At 47.1% G+C, this 18,182-nt stretch overlaps 1 protein-coding gene and 1 non-coding gene across 2 annotated transcripts in view; both read left to right on the top strand.

Moving 5' to 3' along the window:
- Positions 1–1,538: 1,538 nt before the first annotated feature.
- Positions 1,539–18,182, top strand: part of CREG2 (cellular repressor of E1A stimulated genes 2) — a 35,264-nt gene continuing 18,620 nt past the window's right edge. The window contains exons 1-2 of the mRNA XM_077135076.1: positions 1,539–1,952; positions 3,990–4,159. Of these exons, the coding sequence (XP_076991191.1) occupies positions 1,554–1,952; positions 3,990–4,159 (569 nt within the window). The 5' untranslated portion in view covers positions 1,539–1,553. The remainder of the gene's footprint in view (positions 1,953–3,989; positions 4,160–18,182) is intronic.
- On the top strand, positions 8,159–8,229 carry TRNAG-UCC (transfer RNA glycine (anticodon UCC)). The gene has a single exon. It is a non-coding gene; the product is annotated as a tRNA-Gly (tRNA).

Raw genomic sequence — 18,182 nt, 5'->3', positions numbered from 1 at the left:
CATAATTCAATATCCCACTATTGTCTCATTGTGCCAAAAAGTAAAGCTTTTACACTTTAAAAATGGGATGAGATGGGATTCTCCTTCTTAAAAATGATTCTTCTAGAACTTAAGTAGATTTTCTTAAGAAAAAGGTAGCCTGAGTGGGGGTGGGGAAGACAGCGGATCCTCAGTTACCAGACAACGTAACATTTATCAAAATACCTTGAAAAAAGTCGGGCGATTTCAAGTGCTTTTCATCCCAAAGAAATTCGAAGCAGGACAATTGGATTCTAGGTAGCAAATCTAGAGTGGATAATGTCTCCTGGACAGGCAAGTTGAGGACCCCATAAGTGAAGGTAATAAAAGTAGATAATTTCAAGTTTTTGTGACATCTGCAAAACCTCATTGTTAAAAACAATACAATTTTTCATCCATCAGAGCATGCAATTCTCTTTCGGGGTGCTGGCTTCCCTTTATTTTAGCCTCTAAATAAATAAGTTAATTCTGCTTTTAGGGGGGTCGGTGGCAATGCCCTCCTGTCATGGCAAAGGGTAAGAACGAGTTATTCTCTTTGCTAATCTCACCTTCACCAGTTACTCACTTTTCTGCTCTGGAAAACAGCGCTGATAATCCTTACCTTGTACTTTATTTGACAAAATGTAAGAGCCTTACTCCATACGACGCAGTGTTCCAAGCCTCATCAATCTTAACCCCTTGAATCCTCCCGGCACCTTCATGAGGTAGATACAATTTGTCTTCGTTTCCTGGGACTGCCACAAGGACAAAGAACCACAAACTGGGTGTCTGAAAAAAAAAAAAAATAGAAATGCACTGTCAGTTCTGAAGACCAGAAATCAGAAACCGAGGCGTCGGCATTGCCCTGCGGGGAGCGCCCTCTCGGAGCCTCCAGCTTCCAGCGGCTGCCAGCCGTGCTGCTCCCAGGCTCAGGTGCAGCCCTTGGCCCTCTGCCACCTCTACCACAGGGCTGTCCTGTCCTGGCTCTGTGCAAGTTTCTCTCTTTTCATAAGGACACCACTCACGCTGGATTAGGGCCACATCTTTCCTAATCACTTCTTCAAAGACCCTGTTTCCAAATAAGGTCACATTCACAGACCCCGAGTCAGGACTCGAACATAGCTTTGGGAGGTGGGATGCAATTCAACCGCTAACGCCATTATTATCCTCTCCATTGTCTGATGGGGGAATAACTGAGATTAGGTGACCCGTGGGGCCTCCCAGCCGGAGCGTGGAGGCGTGGCAGTGAGTCGGGATTTGAGCGCCCGGTGTTGGCTGGCCCCACCTGCACGCAAGGAGCCCTCTCCGGACCTGGCACAGGACGAGCGCCTTGGAGGCCAGAGTCTGCTGTCCCGGGAGCCTGGACTGCCCCGCGGGGCGCGATGCTCTAAGGGACCTCCCCAGGGCTTGGCCGGGGACAGCTCCCCGGGAGCGCTGCGCGCAGTCGGAACGGGGTTCGGGCTCCCGGGGCTCGGCCGCAGGAGGGCGCTGTCGTCCTGCCCGGGCGCTGGCGCGCGACTGGCGGTCCCCGCGGCGGGGCCACCCCCGGCTGCAAGATGTCCGGGCCCGGCCTCTCCTGGCTGCTGTGCTGCAGCGTCCTGCTGTCGCCCGCCGCGGGCTACGTGATCGTGAGCTCCGTGTCCTGGGCCGTCACCAGCGAGGTGGACGAGGAGCTGGACAGCGCCTCCACCGAGGACGCGCTGCCCGCGCTGCTGGAGGACTCGAGCAGCCTCTGGCAGCGCAGCTTCCCGGCCTCGGCTCACAAGGAGGACGCGCACCTGCGGCCCCGGGCGAGCGCCGGCCGCGCCAGGCCGCCCCCCGCCCCGCCGGGGATGTTCTCCTACCGGCGGGACAGCGGCGTCCCCGCGGCCCGGAGGCAGCGCCCCGGCACCGCCCGCTTCCTGGCCCACGCCCACAGCTGGGGCTGCCTGGCCACCGTGTCCGCCCAGGAGAAGGTAAGGCGCCCCCCGGGCCCGGAGGGGCTTCCCTGGTAAGGGCCGGGCCCCAACCCGCCCGAGGGAGGGTGGCCTGGACATCGGGCGCGTGGCAGGAGACAGGGGGACGCTGGGGACCGCTCTCGAGCTCTTGTCCAGGTCGGGGCCAGCCGGGCGCCCAGTGGGCCGGGTTGGACCGTGTGCACCAGGAAGATGATGGGGCCAGAGTGGCTTCTCTTAGCCTGACCGGGGGCCTGCCAGGCTGCTGGGGACTGAAGGGCTGACTGCCCGAGGTGCACAGCGCTGGCCGCAGCCGGGGCTGCCTCGGGAATTGGCGAGAAGCACACAGCAGCCCCACCCAGCGCACAGCTCTGTCCCCCGACCCCGGACTTCTTCCCTGCTCCCTACTCACCCATCAGAGACCACCAGGGCCTTTGTGGACATTTACATTAAAAAAAAAAATCGAGCTCAAGAATTTTTTCTTGAAAGGAGATTTATTTTGGAAAGTGTGGTAAATGGCAGAATGAACTGTTGGCTGCAATTTTCACGGTTAAGTTCACAAACGTTTTAGTCACCTGTGAGATATGGTTCCATCTGCAGCTGAAAAGACTTGAAAAAATGCTGAGGGCGAAACTCCCATAAATACACATCCTCCAGAAATCTTTTAGGGTTGTAAAGGTAGATCTAAGGGTTCTATTACAGGCAGTAATTTGAACTATTTATTTCATACAGAATAATAGCATTTCATAGAATGTTTAGACATTGAGCAAGGAGCAGTTTCTCACGCCCAGCTCTGAGGTTATTCTATTTCCCAGCTCTAAGATTGTGGCTTTCTCCACTTTGCTTCCTTTTTCTATAAAATTAAGAGGCTGACCAGATGGTTTTGAGGGTCTTTTTTCCTTTAAAAGAAATTGATCTAAGTGATAACTTTATTACAGTTATGACAATATTCTTAACTTCTTTCCTGTCAGATTTCGTGCCAGTTGGGTCTTCACAGCATCCAAATGATTTTTCACAGTTCCACCTGATGCTCCCAAGACATCTAAAGAAATCAGTTGATTTAAATATCAAGCTGAGCTTGGTTTAAAACACAAATATCTTCAAGTGATTAAAAGTGTAGACATTCGTTTTAACTTTGAACATCACTCTTCTTAGTTAGGAGTTTTCCTTTCCAATATTGACATTTATTCCAAATTCAATAAATTCAGAAAGTATTTACTGAGTTCCTACTCTATGTGCAAATCATGACTCTGGGCAGTTTATAACAAGCTGAAAAACAGAAGTTGTGAACGAAGTTACATGACCATTCTAGAGGACTCCTTAGAAGATCTTTATTTATTTACTTAATTTTAATTTTGAAACTTTTTCTGTTTTTTTTTTCTCCTTAGAAGATTTTTAAATTAAAAGCCATCCCTTATGACATTTCCACCCGCCTTTGTCATGCCACATCTCGAAGACAGAGACAAGCCATGAGTTCTGAGCTAACAATGAGTTGCAGTCGTTAGGGATAAAGCTCATGGGAGGTGGGGGTGCTTTACCCAGCAGAATTTGGGAAAACCCAAGACAGGTGTTTCTGTAAATGTGTAAGAACTTCACCCACCCTAAACCAGCTAAAAGTGTAACAAGCCACATTCCCCTAGCTCGCATATTGTAATCAATAATGAAGTTGATTACAATTTTAAAATGTGACTACTACGTGAGAAAGTGGTGTGGCCCTGAAAGAAGCAGTAAAAGCAAGTTCCAGTTATGGTGGTCAAGGTAAGACTTTAAATTCTGTCCTGGAAGTGGCCAAGGACTTGGGAATAGCAGTAAAAGCCATGGAGGATCAAGGGGGAGCCTGTGGGGAAGGCTTCAGCACCCCCCCGTACAATCTGTTGCCCCACCCCCAAGTAACATTAAATTGAATAAAACGGAGAAGGTGGTCGAAGTCACCGCCATGCCCTGCTCGGTTCATGCCCCTAGGGTTGTACCTCCCATGGCTGGGCGCGCAAGCTCATCTCTCGGCTCAGGTCAGCTCACACCTGTGCATTACAGACACCTTCTCTGGTGTTTCCTCAGATCCGAGGGCTGCCATTTGGAAACTGCCTGCCCATCAGCGACGGCCCCTTCAACAATAGCACCGGCGTCCCTTTCTTCTACGTGACCCTGCAGGACCCTGCCGTGGCCGACCTGATGAAGAATCCCATGGCCTCGCTGCTGCTGCCGGAATCTGATCGCGAGTTCTGCAGGTGAGCAGGTGTGGCCTCACCAGCCCGGGCCCCAGGAGGTTTGGGGCAGAGAGGCAGGAGGGTGGGTTTCTCTCCGCCCCATGGGGCTGTGGCAAGCACTCGGCAGCTATTTAAACTGAGGTGTAAGCTGATGTCTTCATCAACTGGAAGTGGGAAGAGTGTGGTCTTGGTTTCAGATAATACGGTTCCACCGCTCACCGAGCTGTGTGATTTGGGGCAAGTTATTTAACCTCTCTGAGCCTCCGTTTCCCCATCTGCAAAATGGAAGTAATAATTGCCACCTTATAGGGTTATTGTGGGGGTTGGAAACATATGCAGCGTGCCTTATACAGTACCTGGGTGGGTAAATGGAGGCTCGGGTTACTGGGGAAATGGACAGAGAAGGGGGTTTGGTGAAGGAAGAGCCAGTTGCTTGTCTCTACGGCAAATGTAGCACAGGAGGATATTGTTTTTCAAATTAATTTCTATCTTTAGAGATGCATGCAGTCAAAACCCTGAATCCTTTAACACCCGTTCTCAAACACTCTTAAAGAAAAGACTCCTAAAGGCATTTAAGCATACGTGCAAGTTTGATCCAGAACCGTTGTCTGAATGTAAAAGGCAAAGCTTGAACCCAGATCCCACCAGTGAAGTGTCCACATGAAGCTGCTGTGGGGCTGCGGGAGAAGGACCGGCCCGTGGAGCAGAAATGCCACAGGGGGGCCTTGGGTGAGTCACTCAATCTCTGGGGCCTCTGTCACTTCTTGTGTAAACTGTGGGGATTCTTTAGAAAACTGAAGATTCAGCTGGACTCCGCAATTCTATAACACTTCATGCTTGATGTGAAAAACACGACCAATCAGATTTCTTAGTTCTTTTGGAGGATAATCAAAGGAACAGCAAACTGTGGGCTGCAGCCTGGATGAGTCCCTATGGCCCCTCGGGTCGCTCCCTCTGGAGCACTGACAATAAAAGAGCTGGCTGGTGGGGCTGGGGGCCCTTCAGCCGACCCAGTTTCCCATCAGGTTATGGCAAGAAGCCAGGACAAGTCATGTTTCCTTTAGGATGGAGTATTCTCGCGGTTCTCAGTCAGTCAAGCATTTGTATTACTAGACGTATATTCCCAGGATGAGAAGTCCTGGAAGCTGTCATTGCACCGCTTGACAGAACCTGGGGCGCAGCTGCCCTGGGAGACGAATGAATGAATGGCATGAGCAGCACATGGGCTCAGGGGCCACCCCAGGCCCTACCCAGCACCGGTAGCTCTGCCCTGGGCGGGGTAGGGTGAGCCACCACCCCTGGGCCCTCCTGGGTCTAGGTCTGCATGTCGAACTTCCCTTCCTCCCTGCAGTGTTTGAGTGTGAAACTGTGACTTAATAAATACCTACAAAACTAAGTTTAGCCGCAGGAGGCATTTAGCTCCGAAGCATCTTGCTCACCAAGTGACGGGACTTCTGCCATCACCCGGGACCTCCCGCTTCCCAGGAACTGCTCAAGCCCAGGTGGGACTCGGGGTACGGCTCGCATTCCTCCGTCAGCAGCACGTTTTAGGTTTGGGCGTCACAGCCTGGGGTACATCGGGCTCAGGGGGTTAACAAGTCAAAGCCCACGCTCAGCCCTGAGAGACAGATTTCTTGAAAAGGCAAGAAAAGTGAGGGGCTCCTGGGGCCGCTGGAGCACCACAAAGCCTCGGGCGGCAGTGGCCCTGCCTGCACCGTCCTGGGAAAAGCCCCCGCAAAGGGCCACCATCTGCCCCACCCACCCAATCCCAGCACCCGGAGACTGTCACAGAGGGATCAGGGCTCAGTTCTAAGCACTTGAGTGTCTCCCACAGAGCAGGGGGATTCAGAAAAGACCCATTTCTCATGATGCTGATGATCAATTAAGAACCCTGATCCTTTCACCTCGATGTCAGGCTCATGCTCAGAGAAATGAGACTCGCTGTCGTTGCATGAAGCAGGGACCCTGTGAACTGAAAACACCTCACTGCAGCCTCTTCAGAGGCACGTTCAGAGCATGCTGTGTAGTCACGTGCCCTGCCGTGCACATGGGGAAGTGGCTGGAGCCCCCCCCCCGCCACCGTTTCATCGTAGGGGGATGAAGCCAGAACTGGGCCTTTGTTCATGACGCAGCTCCGGCCTCCTGTGGGCCCACAGGGCAGCGATGGTGCTAGGGAGCCCCCAGGGGCTGAACAATTTACCCGTCCACAGTGGTTCTCTGCACAGCCTCCTCCACGAGCTCAGACAGGGTGGAAACCACAGGGCCGTGGGCCTGAGGGAAGGCAGAGGGGTGCCTTCCCCTCTCCTGTAGGGCCCACCAGTGTCCCCTGGAGAGGGGTCCTTTCAAGTGCAAACCTGAATTCAGTTTCCTGCAGACCGGGCCAGGACAGGCTAGTGTGCACTGCCTCCGCTGACAAGGGGTGGTCCAGGACAGGGAGGCCTCCAAGGGACAAGGGCAAAGCAGGGTTGGGTGGTGGAGGAGAGGAGATGCAGCCCACCCAAGGGAGCAGCTGGTAGGACTTCAAGGGAAGTCGATCGATAGAAAAGACAGGTATATATATATAATGCTATGTGCGTAATAAATCAACAAAGATAAATTATAGATGTACAATAGGTAGGTAGGTAGATATATAGATAGATATAGATGGATGATAGATTATTGATGAGATAGAGATAGAGATGAGATGATAGGTAAATAGATATAGGTCGGTGGTAGATGATCGATATCAATGATTGATGAGATGATGGATGGATAGGTAGAAAGATGGATGGATGGATAGACAGATAGGTAGGTAGGTAGGTAGGTAGGTAGATATAAGTGGCTGATAGAGATGATTGATGGTTTGGTAGGGAGGGAGCGAGAGAGAGAGTCAGAAGATAAACCACTTTCCATTTTTAGCTATTATCTAGTCTGAGAGCATATATTACAGTTATGCCGTGACTGGTCAACCCACACTTTTTCATCTTTAATTCATCCTCAATCCAGCAGCCAGAATAATCTTTCAAAACCTAAATAAGAACCTGGCATTCCTCAGCTTGAACCCCTTCATTAGGAAAAGTAACAAAATTCTCACTATGGTCTCCTTCTCAGGATAGATAATAGTTCGTGAACCTTTGCTGATTGGCTTAGTATTGATTTATACCCTAGATCTAGCAAATTAAATGCATTAACCCTGAAATCTGGTTGTTGTCAAAGCTGCACTATGTGCTTGGCACAGAGCTAAGAATTGCTTTTCACTGGGTAACTCCCATATGGGATGACACATGCCATGTCCCTCAAGACTATCGAGGTCCATTAACTGGCCTGTGTATTTAAGATAAAGTTAGATACAAACTGAAATGGATGAAGGACATTGAGCATCTGGGACTCGAAAATATCTCAGCAAGCTTAATAACGAAAAAATACACAGCAGATGGAACTTCTGTAACTGAAGCCTGGAGAAGCCAATTTGGTGAGAATGATGAAAGAAACTAATACTATCTCTTATGTTACAGATTTATAGGGACCTTAAAGAATTGTTTAGTGAATCTGTAAATCCAGCCCAGGATACTCCACCCCATTGAATGAGTTATGAATTTTTCCCCCAAATTTTCATTGCCCTAATCTTCTGGTCCCTGGACTTTCCATAAAGCTTCACAGCAAAGCTACTAGATTTAATTGGTGGCTATTTTCCTGATTCCCACCACCGGGGCCTATTTGTATTGAGTGTTATCACTCCACCCTTGTTCCTGGAAGAGGTAATTTGGAAAATGAATCTGATCCGATAATAAGGAGAAAGTGATTTTCAGGAAGATGGAATAGTATGAGGTGGGTGGTTTCTATGAGACAAAATAGCCAAGAAAAGTTGCTCGAGTAGAATGAAGTATCCTAACCTTTCAGAACCTCATTTTCCCCATTGGTATATGGGTGAGGGAGTGGGGAGGAGGACGGGAGGAGGGGAAATCTCTGGCCCCTCTGGTTCATGATACCGTGATGGGTAGGATGGGATGATAATAGGAAGGTTAAGAAGCACGAAGGGATGCACGGTTGGTTCAGTGGTAGAATGCTTGCCTTCCATGCGGGAGACCTGGGTTTGATTCCCAGACTGTGCATGCCCCGCCCCCCAAAAAAAGAAGTGTGAACCCCCACACTGGACTGCCTTGTCCTTCCCCCAACACAAGGACCCAGAAGCTCTCTAGGGACAAGGGCTTGTAGTTTGAAGGAACATTTAGCAGGTCTTAGATGGTTTTTCCAGGCTTACAGTAAGATCTATGAAGTCGGTAAGAGTGATGGCTCATGTCCTTTCTACCAGGAAGTCAAGATTACAGTTGATGTTAAGTTTCCTAGGGATGATATAATAAAGCATCACAGACCAAGCGGTTTAAACAACAGATGTTTGTCCCACCGTTCGGGACCCAGAGTCCAAAATCAAGTTATTGTCAGGGCCATGTTCCCTTTGAAACCCTCGCATGCCTCTTCCTAGCTTCTGGTTTGCACTGGAAGTCTCTGGTTCTCCTTGGCTTGCAGCTGCAGCAATTTCGTCTCTGTTTCCATCGCCGCATGGCATTATCTCGTCTGCTTGTCTCTATGTCCAAATATCTTCCTGCTGAGGACGCCAGTCTTCCTGGATTTGGGCCCTTTCTAACCTGGTTTGGCCTCATCTTAACTAATCACATCTTCAAAGACCCTATTTCCAAATAGAGTCACGATGACAGGATCTAGAGTTAGGACTTGACCACGTCTTCAGGGGAGTCACAATTCAGCCATAACTAATGTGAGAAATGCAGGAAGGGAGGTGGCTTTTCCACCTCGCCAGACATCACACACCATCCACATCTCAGACCCAACCAGGACCTTTAACCATGTCTTGCCTAGTAATTGTCAGTTCACTTAAAACCATCTTATTTGATTATTGTTTATTCCTTGGTCCTGTAGAAAATAACTTTTCTGAATTAAAGGGTGATTTCTTCCTTAAATAATTAGATGAATCAGGATGGGAATCTATTCCCCAGCTCAGTGTAAGATGACAAATTGCGATTGAGATTTCCATTCCAGAGCAATCAGCATGCCCTACTCTCTTTATTTTCATCTCAACAAACATCAGCCTACACACATGCCCGTGACTCAAGGAATTTATGGGCAGGCCAGAGACCAGTTGTGTGGAAATTCAATAAATATTGATTCACTAAGAAAACCTACCCAGGTTTTTCCGCTGTAAAACCTGTCCTTGTGGCGAATGCAGGATTGAACGCTGTGGGTTTTAGGTTTGCATCCTCTTAGGGAGCGAAGCAAGGCAAACTCTGGAGACCAGGCAGGAGGCTTCCATGTAACCTGCATTCTACTTGGCGGCATTAGACCACTGTTCATTTTGAGAGCAGGAAATAAATGGAAGCAAAAGAGGTTTATCAGATGCTTCTCTTGACATTAAAAAATAATAATAATTGATATGTGGATAAATGCAAGGTTTCTAAGTAATAGAGTCTATGACACTTCCCCAAAGATTGACCCAGACTTTGCCACAGTCAGAGCCCCTCTTATTGGCCTGGGTTGGAGGTTTCCCTGCCCTCATTGTGGGCAGTGGCCCTTCTCAGAGCTTGTGACTGACCAGGCCTTGCGCTGTGTTGGCATCAGAGGAGACGCTGAGATTCTGGATGGCAAAGGAATCCTGTTAATGAAAGGGATGCCAGAGCCTGGATGGATTAAAGCCGAGCGGGTGTGGAAACCAAAGAATGAAAGCCCTTCAAACACAAGGAGCCCTCAAGAAGTCTTGCTTGGAGACAATTCAACACTGAAGAATCACACATCAGAAAGGATTGTTTGGGACACTTTGCTTGGATGTAGCTGTAGTTCTGGCTGTACCCTGTGAGCTCCTCCTGCATTTCGTGGACACATGCACAGGAGGAGCTCTTTGGGACACAGGATGACTAAGGACGGGCGTGTGCCTTTATGCCCTGAGCACAGGATAAACACCGAGTCAGGAGTGCAAACACCTGAATTGGTATGTCCTGCGTTCAGTCCTTTCTCCTGTGCAGAAAATAAAAACAGATTTGGGAAATGCAAAAGCCCTGAGGCCACTCCCCACCTCCACCCCATCCTTTGAACTGTTCTTGTAGGAAGAAAAGAAAACATTGAATGATAGATGGAAACCTCAGCCCAGCCTAATTCCAAACTCAGGCTCTGGGATTTGTTCCCCCAGAACTGTTGTGAAGGTATGATGTCCATTCGTTCTCCAGAACTCAATCAAGTGAACACACAATAAAAGGGCCTGCCTGTAGCAGCTTGCTCGCTGTGTCCCTGTCCATCTGAGACATGATGTGAGTTTCAAAGCACGAAGCCCAGCCCTGACGGGACAGAGAAGCGGAATTCAATTTCTCTTCATTGTGTCTTGTTCATTCTCAAAGGCAACATATAAATCTTCTAAATAAATTGCTCTCTGTCTGAATTCATGTTACCTCTTCGCCTCCTCTGCTCTCACACTCCTGTAATCCTGGAGCTAACAGTAACCCCAGTAGCTTTTCAAAGGGCTGCCTGCACAGGGTCAGAGAACTCTGCAGAGAGGAAGTTGGACAGCAGGGAATCCGCACATTCTCCAGCTCCTGCTCTTTTCTGCAGCCACTTCTCTCTTGACTTTGTTTCAGCCCTGTGAAGTTTTGTCCCTGTGGTTCCCATTCATTTCATGAATCCACTGATATTCCCAGTTCCTTTGTCCTTACATTATCCCTTTCCTCAAATGACTGCCTCTCCCCTGCTGCTCTCAGCTTCAAATCTCTTTTCCCTGGGCTTCCCTGGCTCGTTACAATTCTTCAGTGCAGTGATTCTCAAACTTGGGTGTACCTCGGAATCGCCTGGTGGGCTTGTTCAAACACGGTCCTGGGGCCCAGCCCCAGAGCTTCTGATTCAGAGACCGCATTATTTATTTATTTGGCTTTTAACAAGGGGAATTTATTAGCTTACAAGTGTACAGTTTTGAGGCTGTGAAAAGGTCCAAATGAAGGCATCATCCAAAAAATGCTTTCTTGCCAAAGCTAGCAATCCTGAACTCCCCCACCACAGGGCAAGGCACGTGGTGGCCTCTGCTGCTCTCTCTCGTCTCTTCCAGGTTTCCTTGATTTCAGCTTCTTGTTTCCATGGCTTTCTCCCTCTCTCTGTGCTCATCCCATTTGTAAAAGACTTCAGTAAAAGGAAGAGGATTAAGGCTCACCCTGGGCCACGCCTTAACCCAAGTAACCTAATCAAAATGTCCTATTTACAATAGAGTTACACCCACAGGAATGGATTAGTTCGTTCTTCTTTTTTTTTTTTTTTAAGTATTTTTACTGAGAAATCTTCACACACACACACAGTCTATACACGGTATACAATCAACAGCTCACAATATAATCACATAGTTGTGTAGTCATCACCATGATCACTTTTAGAGTACTTAATCACCTCAGAAAAAGAAATAAAAAGAAAAAAACTCATTCATTCCATACCTTTTACCCCTCCCTCTCATTGACCACTAATATTTCCATCTACCCAATTTTTTACCCCTTTATTCCTCCCTATTATTTACTTATTTTATCCTTATTTTTGCACTCCTCTGTCCATACCCTGGATAAATGGAGCAGCAGACACAAGGTTTTCACAATCACACGGCGGAGTCTGCGTCTTGAGAAGCGCTGTTTCTGTGCTGTGGTAGGCCTGCACCTAAATGTTTAATCATCCGTCACATTCTCTGCTAATTTCTTCTTTGCCAGTCCCCCTTCTCTTTCTTTTTTTTTGCCTGGTGGTATTCTTGGGACTCTCAATAGTCATTGATCTACACACCTTCTCATTTCTTTTTCCGCTGTTAGATCTGTGCAAGCACTGATGAAAGGAGAGCTTAAACCCCCAGCGTTACACAGCCAGAGCCCTGCGACAGTAACCAGGCAGAGCCCTCGGGTTTTCCTGCAGACACTCTGGGACTTTTCCTGAACCACATCACCTGTGCTACCTGGCTGGGTCAATTATAAGATCGAGGTGGGTGTTTGTCACGCTCACCTGCACATTACAATCACCTGGGGTGCTTTACACCATCCCTCAATTGCCCGTGATGCCTTGGGCTAACAAAGTCAGGCACCTGGGGTGGGGCAAGAGCCAGCAGTATATTTTTTTTAACTCGCTAGGGGATCCCGGTGCAGCTGGGGGTGAGAACCACTGGCTTAGTCTTAGAATCACAGGGATGGAAAGGACTTCCAGAAGCTAACAGGTCCTATCCTCACCTTTAGATAGCACCACACTGAAACCATCCATTTCTTTCTTTCTTTTTTTTTTTTTTTTAATTTTTACTTTTTGTTAAGAATTCCCAGGGATGGAGACTCTGAAGCTGATTTTGACTGTTTATTCCGTTCAGTCTATTTACTAACTTTGTGCCTTAGGACTGCATAAATTTATTCTCTTACAGTTCTGGAGATCAGAAGTCTGAAATGAGTTTTAGGAGCCTAAAATCAAGGTCTTGACTGGGCTGGTTCCTTCTGAAGTCTCTAGGGGAGATGTTGCCTTTTTCAGCTGCTAGAGGCCACCTGTGTTCCTTGGCTCGTGGCTCCTTCCTCGAGTCACTCTTGCTTTTGTCACCACATCTCCTGCTGCTCAGTCCGATCCTCTGTGTCCCTCCTCTGAGGGTCCTTGTGGTTCCATCAGGACTGCTCAGAAAATCCAGGACAGTCTCATCATCTCAAGCTCCTAAGTCACACTGCAATGTCTCTCCTGCCACACAAAGTGACATTCACAGGCTCCAGGGATCACGATGTAAAACTGACGAATACAATTTTAATATATTCTCAGGAGATCAAAATGACAGGGAAATGTAAAAATTCTAGAGTAAAGGTTTATCAATTGAACATCATGTTAAGTAGCACCCCTGCTACTTAACATCAGAGGAGACTCTTCATAGCACCCCTGCTCCTCTCCTAGCCAGGAAGGAGACCTAATTCCCTTCCATGCCTGTCCTGTCATATGGTGTGTGGCCCACTGGGGTCTGTTGAACCACAAGATTTGACACAGGGAAAGAAAAAAATTTAGCCCAAGATGAGTAAGGAGATGTAATGGATCCCTCTTCCCTTTAAATATGGCATCCCCCTGGAAACTCAGAGAATCCATGGATGGGAACATTGAACTAAGGAGAGGAAAAGGGCCTGGCACAGCCTGAAAATGGGCAAATGTTGTTCAGATTCCCAAAACCCAGAGGCTGGGACCATATGTGGAAAATACAAATAACCTTCACAATGATTCCAGAATAGACTGTTTGAATGATAGCTTGAGTACCCTTAGAATAGGAAGATGTGACCACCTAGAAGCAATACTGGTTGAGGAGTACAGCATGTCAAAAAGACCATCTCTTTCTTTGAAACCTTTATAATAAGGTGATAAATCAGGGAACTACACTCACTGTACATGGATTTCACTGAGGCATTTGATAGAAATCCTGTGTGATGTTCTCATGGGCAAGATGGGATGATGTGAACTGAGGGATAATATGGCTGGTAGGCTTACATTTGTCTGTTTCTCCTACACTTAATTTCACAAAGAATGTGAAGCCTTGGCTGGTTGAATGATCAGAAGGGGTTGATTAGTTGCCCTGGGGGTTCATCTAAACTTGAAGTAGGAGGCTTCTGGTTCCCTGACAGAGAATGGTGGGAACCCAGGGGCCAGTGGAGGGGTTCTGAGGTTTAACCAACTGGGGGCCTGATGCAGTGAATCCTGTTTGGGAGGATTTGGGACATAGGAAAATTGTCAGGAGAAGCCAAAGCCAGAACCAGGAAAATGGTGCCAGGAAATGAGAATAAACTGGAAAGAAATTAACTAAGGTGGAATGAGACATTATGCTGGCATGCCGTGGGATGGGATGGAGTGGGATGGGATAGGTTGAAAGGAAAGGGGACACATGCACTTGCATGCTTCCCCAGGAGGCTGGAGTAGAGGGTGGTGGACATGTTATACGTCCTGCACTTCTCAGACCTTCTGCTGGGCTGCAATGCTGGGGCATAGAAGTTGATTCTGGGTACCATATTTTGAGAGGGATATTGACAAACTAGGATATCTAAAAGCAGCCGGCCTGGAAAAGGAAAGTCTCAGGAAAAATTAATTGCTTATTGCAGGTGTCTGAAAGGCTGGCACAGAGAGGGGGAATTATTACGACAAATTACATTTGCTCTAGGGTTTCCCCGGGGGGCAAAAGTAAAACCGACAGGTAGAAGCAACAGAGACCTCACGGTTTTCCTTTCAACAGCTGTCCCTGTTATTCTTACCTTCTCCATCCTGTGGATCCCCCATCCTCCAGCCTGGCGTCTCCAGCCAAGGTTTCCTCACTGTCTTCACCACCCACACCCATGGCCATAGCCCAGATTTCACTGCACATGCCCCAGATCCAAATTCTCAACTCCAAGCATCCTGCCCCATCTCCTCCTGGGTCACTGACTCAAATGTGGCCGCTCTGCTACACGTTTTGACCACATGGAGTCTGCTAATCCTTCGTCTCTACCACCGAGCAGCGCCTCTTGGCTCCACCTTATTCTTTGTCAAAGTTAGACTCCATGATCTGTCTTTATAATCACCCCTGAGACCACCTGCCCCTCCTCGGCCCCTCCCCCTCCGGAGTTCCTGCCTAGCCACACCCAACCCCGTTCACCCTGGTTCCTCTTCCTCTGTTCTGTGCCCACATGACTCAGCATTGCCGGGGAAAAAAACACATGGCCAGGCTGATGCTTCCACTTTAAATATACGAACATCAACCCTCACATGTGTTCTCCATACTGCTGGAAATGCTGCTTCATTTCCCCCTGTCCCATCCTCAGGTTCACAACCTCTTCCCTTTATTTCAGACCAAGCCTATGCTCTCCCCACTATCCTCTCTCAGTGGCAGGTGGCATCCAGGCTTCTTTGACAAAGTACAAAACTGTTTCAAGGGAGCTCTCTCATTTCCCTCCACCAAGTCTGCAAATTGACTACATTAATACCAGTGGTTCTCAACCAGGGGCAGTTTTGCCCCCAAGGGGACACCTGGCAATGTCTGGAGATATTTTTGGTGGTCACAACTTGTTGGGCGGCTGATGCTGGCCTCTAGTGGGTTGAGGCCAGGGGTGCTGCAAACATCCTATACTGCACAGGACATCCCCCACGACAAAGAATTATCCAGCCCCAAAGGTCAATGGTGCCGAAGCTGAGAAACCCCAATCTACACCCATCTACCTCCATTGGTACCTGGAGGGGGTACATCAGAGAGAGGCAAGGCTGCAGCAGTCGGTCTCAGTGAGGTTCTATTGGCATGGGAGAGTTCTTTCTGCAAGACAGTCCTGCGCATTGCGTGACATTCAAAATTCCTGCCCTCCCCACCAAATGCAAGTTCCCTCCCCATCTCTACCCACCCAGTCACTGTGACAACCAAAGATGCTCCACAGAGTTCCAATGGCCATTTACTGGGAAGTGATCTCTCCTGGTTGTAAACCATCTATGTGATCCACTGTGTTGAAATCATATCCCTGCCACTCATGAGACATTTTGGGGAATGCATGAAACAGTTCTTTTTCCTGTATTTTGAAGAATCAAAGAAAAGTTTGAAAAAATATATTTTAGTATCAACTGCTCAGCATACTTATGTTTATTGTCTAACTTCCTAAATCCTCCAAAAACATAATGTATTGTTTTCTCCAATATTTTTCTTTACCACTGAACACAAATATACACAAACAAATATACACAAATATACACAAACAGACCTTTAATGGTACTAAGCAAGATACAGTATTTGGGAAGGTTGCATCTGTATTTGTTAGAAAATGCATCCCCTGTGAAGCTTTTAGAAAATTGTATTCCATAAAAATGTGAGTATAAAAGAAATTGTTTTTCTTATCTTAAAGGAGGTTAAATATTTGGAAGGCAATCTTCTCATTTAATTGGAAATGATTTGAGTGCAAAATCACTGTCTTATTATCCCTTTTTGTAATTCCCTGGCTTGTCTGACAGTGTTTTGCTCGCAGTGTGATAGCTGACTGTTTTGCACATTTCACAGTGTCCTGGAGCCCCAATTTAATGGGGTCCACTCCTTGGAAAGCACTGGCCTGATCATTACTGAGAGGGTCCTTCATAGGTAGATTTGCATCTACAGTCAGTTGACTGCATCTCTGGCTGAGCGCATCTACAATCAAGAAAGGAGATTGCCTTCAGCAATGAGACAAATTTCCTCATCCAATCAGTTGGAGACCTTCAAGCAAGAACTAAGGATTGCAGCAGTCAGAAAGAAGAATTTCTAAGTCTGCTTCAGCCAGACTGCTTCTACTGGGGAATTCAAGTTCATTGTCATCAAATTTCCAATTTGCAACCTGCCCTATGGAATTCAGACCTGTCAATCCCCGCAGTCACAAGAACCAATTCCTATAATAAATCTGAATATTATTCACACATACTATCAACCTATAGATAGATAGATAGGTAGATAGATATAGATAGATAGATGAAAGATAGATAGATAGATAGATAGATAGATAGATGTCCTTATATGAGCACTTAACATTTTTAAGATGGCAATACTTTCCAAATTGGTCTAAGGATTCAATACAATCCCTATCAAAATCCAAGCTGGCTTTTCTTCAGCAACTGACAACTAATCCTAAAATTCACATGGAAATGCAAAAGACCCAGAATAGCCAAAACCATCTTGATAAAGAACAAAGTCGGAGAACTCACACTTCCCAATTTAAAAAGTACCACAGAACTGCAGTAATCAGTACAGTGTGATACTGGCTTAGGATAGACATATGGGTCAGTGAAATTGAGAGTCCAGGAATGCACCTTCTCATTGTGGTCAATTGATTTTTGGCATAGTGCAAGACAATTCAATGTACAAAGAATATTCTTTTCATCAAATGATACTGGAACAATTGGATACTCACATGCTAATGAATCAAGTTGGACCTCTACCTCATTAACACAAAATGGATCATAGTCCGAAATTTAAGAGCTAAAACTATATGACTCTTGGAATAAAACATAGGTGTAAACTTCAGGACCTTTGCCAGGCTGGAAACCCAGGTTCGATTCTTGATGCCTGCCCATGAAAAAAAAAAAGAAAAAGAGAGACTATATACCTGCCTACCACTCAAGAATAAAAAGACAAATAAACCAATTAAAAGACGGGCAAAGGATTTTTTTTTAGTTTCATCCATAAGTCAATTTATTTAAAAGAATATGTTACAATTGATTACACTAAGTGATATTACCAAACGATTTTAGGGTGGTTAACTCTAGGACAAGGAATGAAAGAAACACTGTCAGCCATTATGTATATATTTTCTCTCCACATTTCTTAAATCACAAATGAAAAAATACAAGATACTACAGTGAAAATACAGTCAGAGTTCCTCTCAAATAAGTTAAAAGTGTTCATGACCTGGGGAGAACTGAAGCCCAGTCACGGGCTTAAAAGCGAGGGCATGATATAAAATTAGTGTCCAAGTTTAGCAATTGGCCAAGGGCCCCCACCCCATACCGCTTCCCTCTTCAATTCTGTCCCTCTCCAGAACCCTTGGCTTCCCATGCACCCTAAAGTATTGCTGAGGAATGAGCTGATGCTGTCCTGGTGTGAATAAGGCCTGGCATGACATGCTCAGATTTAGGGGAGGGGGGAGATAAGAGGTGGCACTGGAGGGTGGGGAGCTAAAGAAGCATACCCATCACTTCTGTTATCTCTATCTCTCAGTGTTCAACCTCACCATCCTCCCTTCAAAGGGAAGTTAATGTGACACGATGAAGTTGGTGAAGAAAACTTGCAATGTGTTGGAGTTCAAAAGATCAAATGGTTTCAGCTCCAGAATCGAACCAGTCGTATAGTGTGATAGAGAAAAGGAAGAGCACAGTAGTTCCTTCATCTGTGGAGAATTCGAGTTAAGATACAATCCTTTTTAAGAAAATTCCTTCCTAGGAGCCAGACCCATAAGTTGGCAAATTCTGAGATGAGAGAGTGAGAAGTCACCTGGCGATGCCCTATGGTGCTGCTCCAGGCATTCAGTTTGGAGCTACAAGAGGGGCCAACCCAAAGCTACTGGCCTGG

The sequence above is a fragment of the Tamandua tetradactyla genome, chromosome 17, assembly GCF_023851605.1.
Source record: "Tamandua tetradactyla isolate mTamTet1 chromosome 17, mTamTet1.pri, whole genome shotgun sequence".
Taxonomy (NCBI): domain Eukaryota; kingdom Metazoa; phylum Chordata; class Mammalia; order Pilosa; family Myrmecophagidae; genus Tamandua; species Tamandua tetradactyla.
Note: the sequence above shows the minus strand (reverse complement) of the source record. Positions and strands in the feature narration are given on the sequence as shown.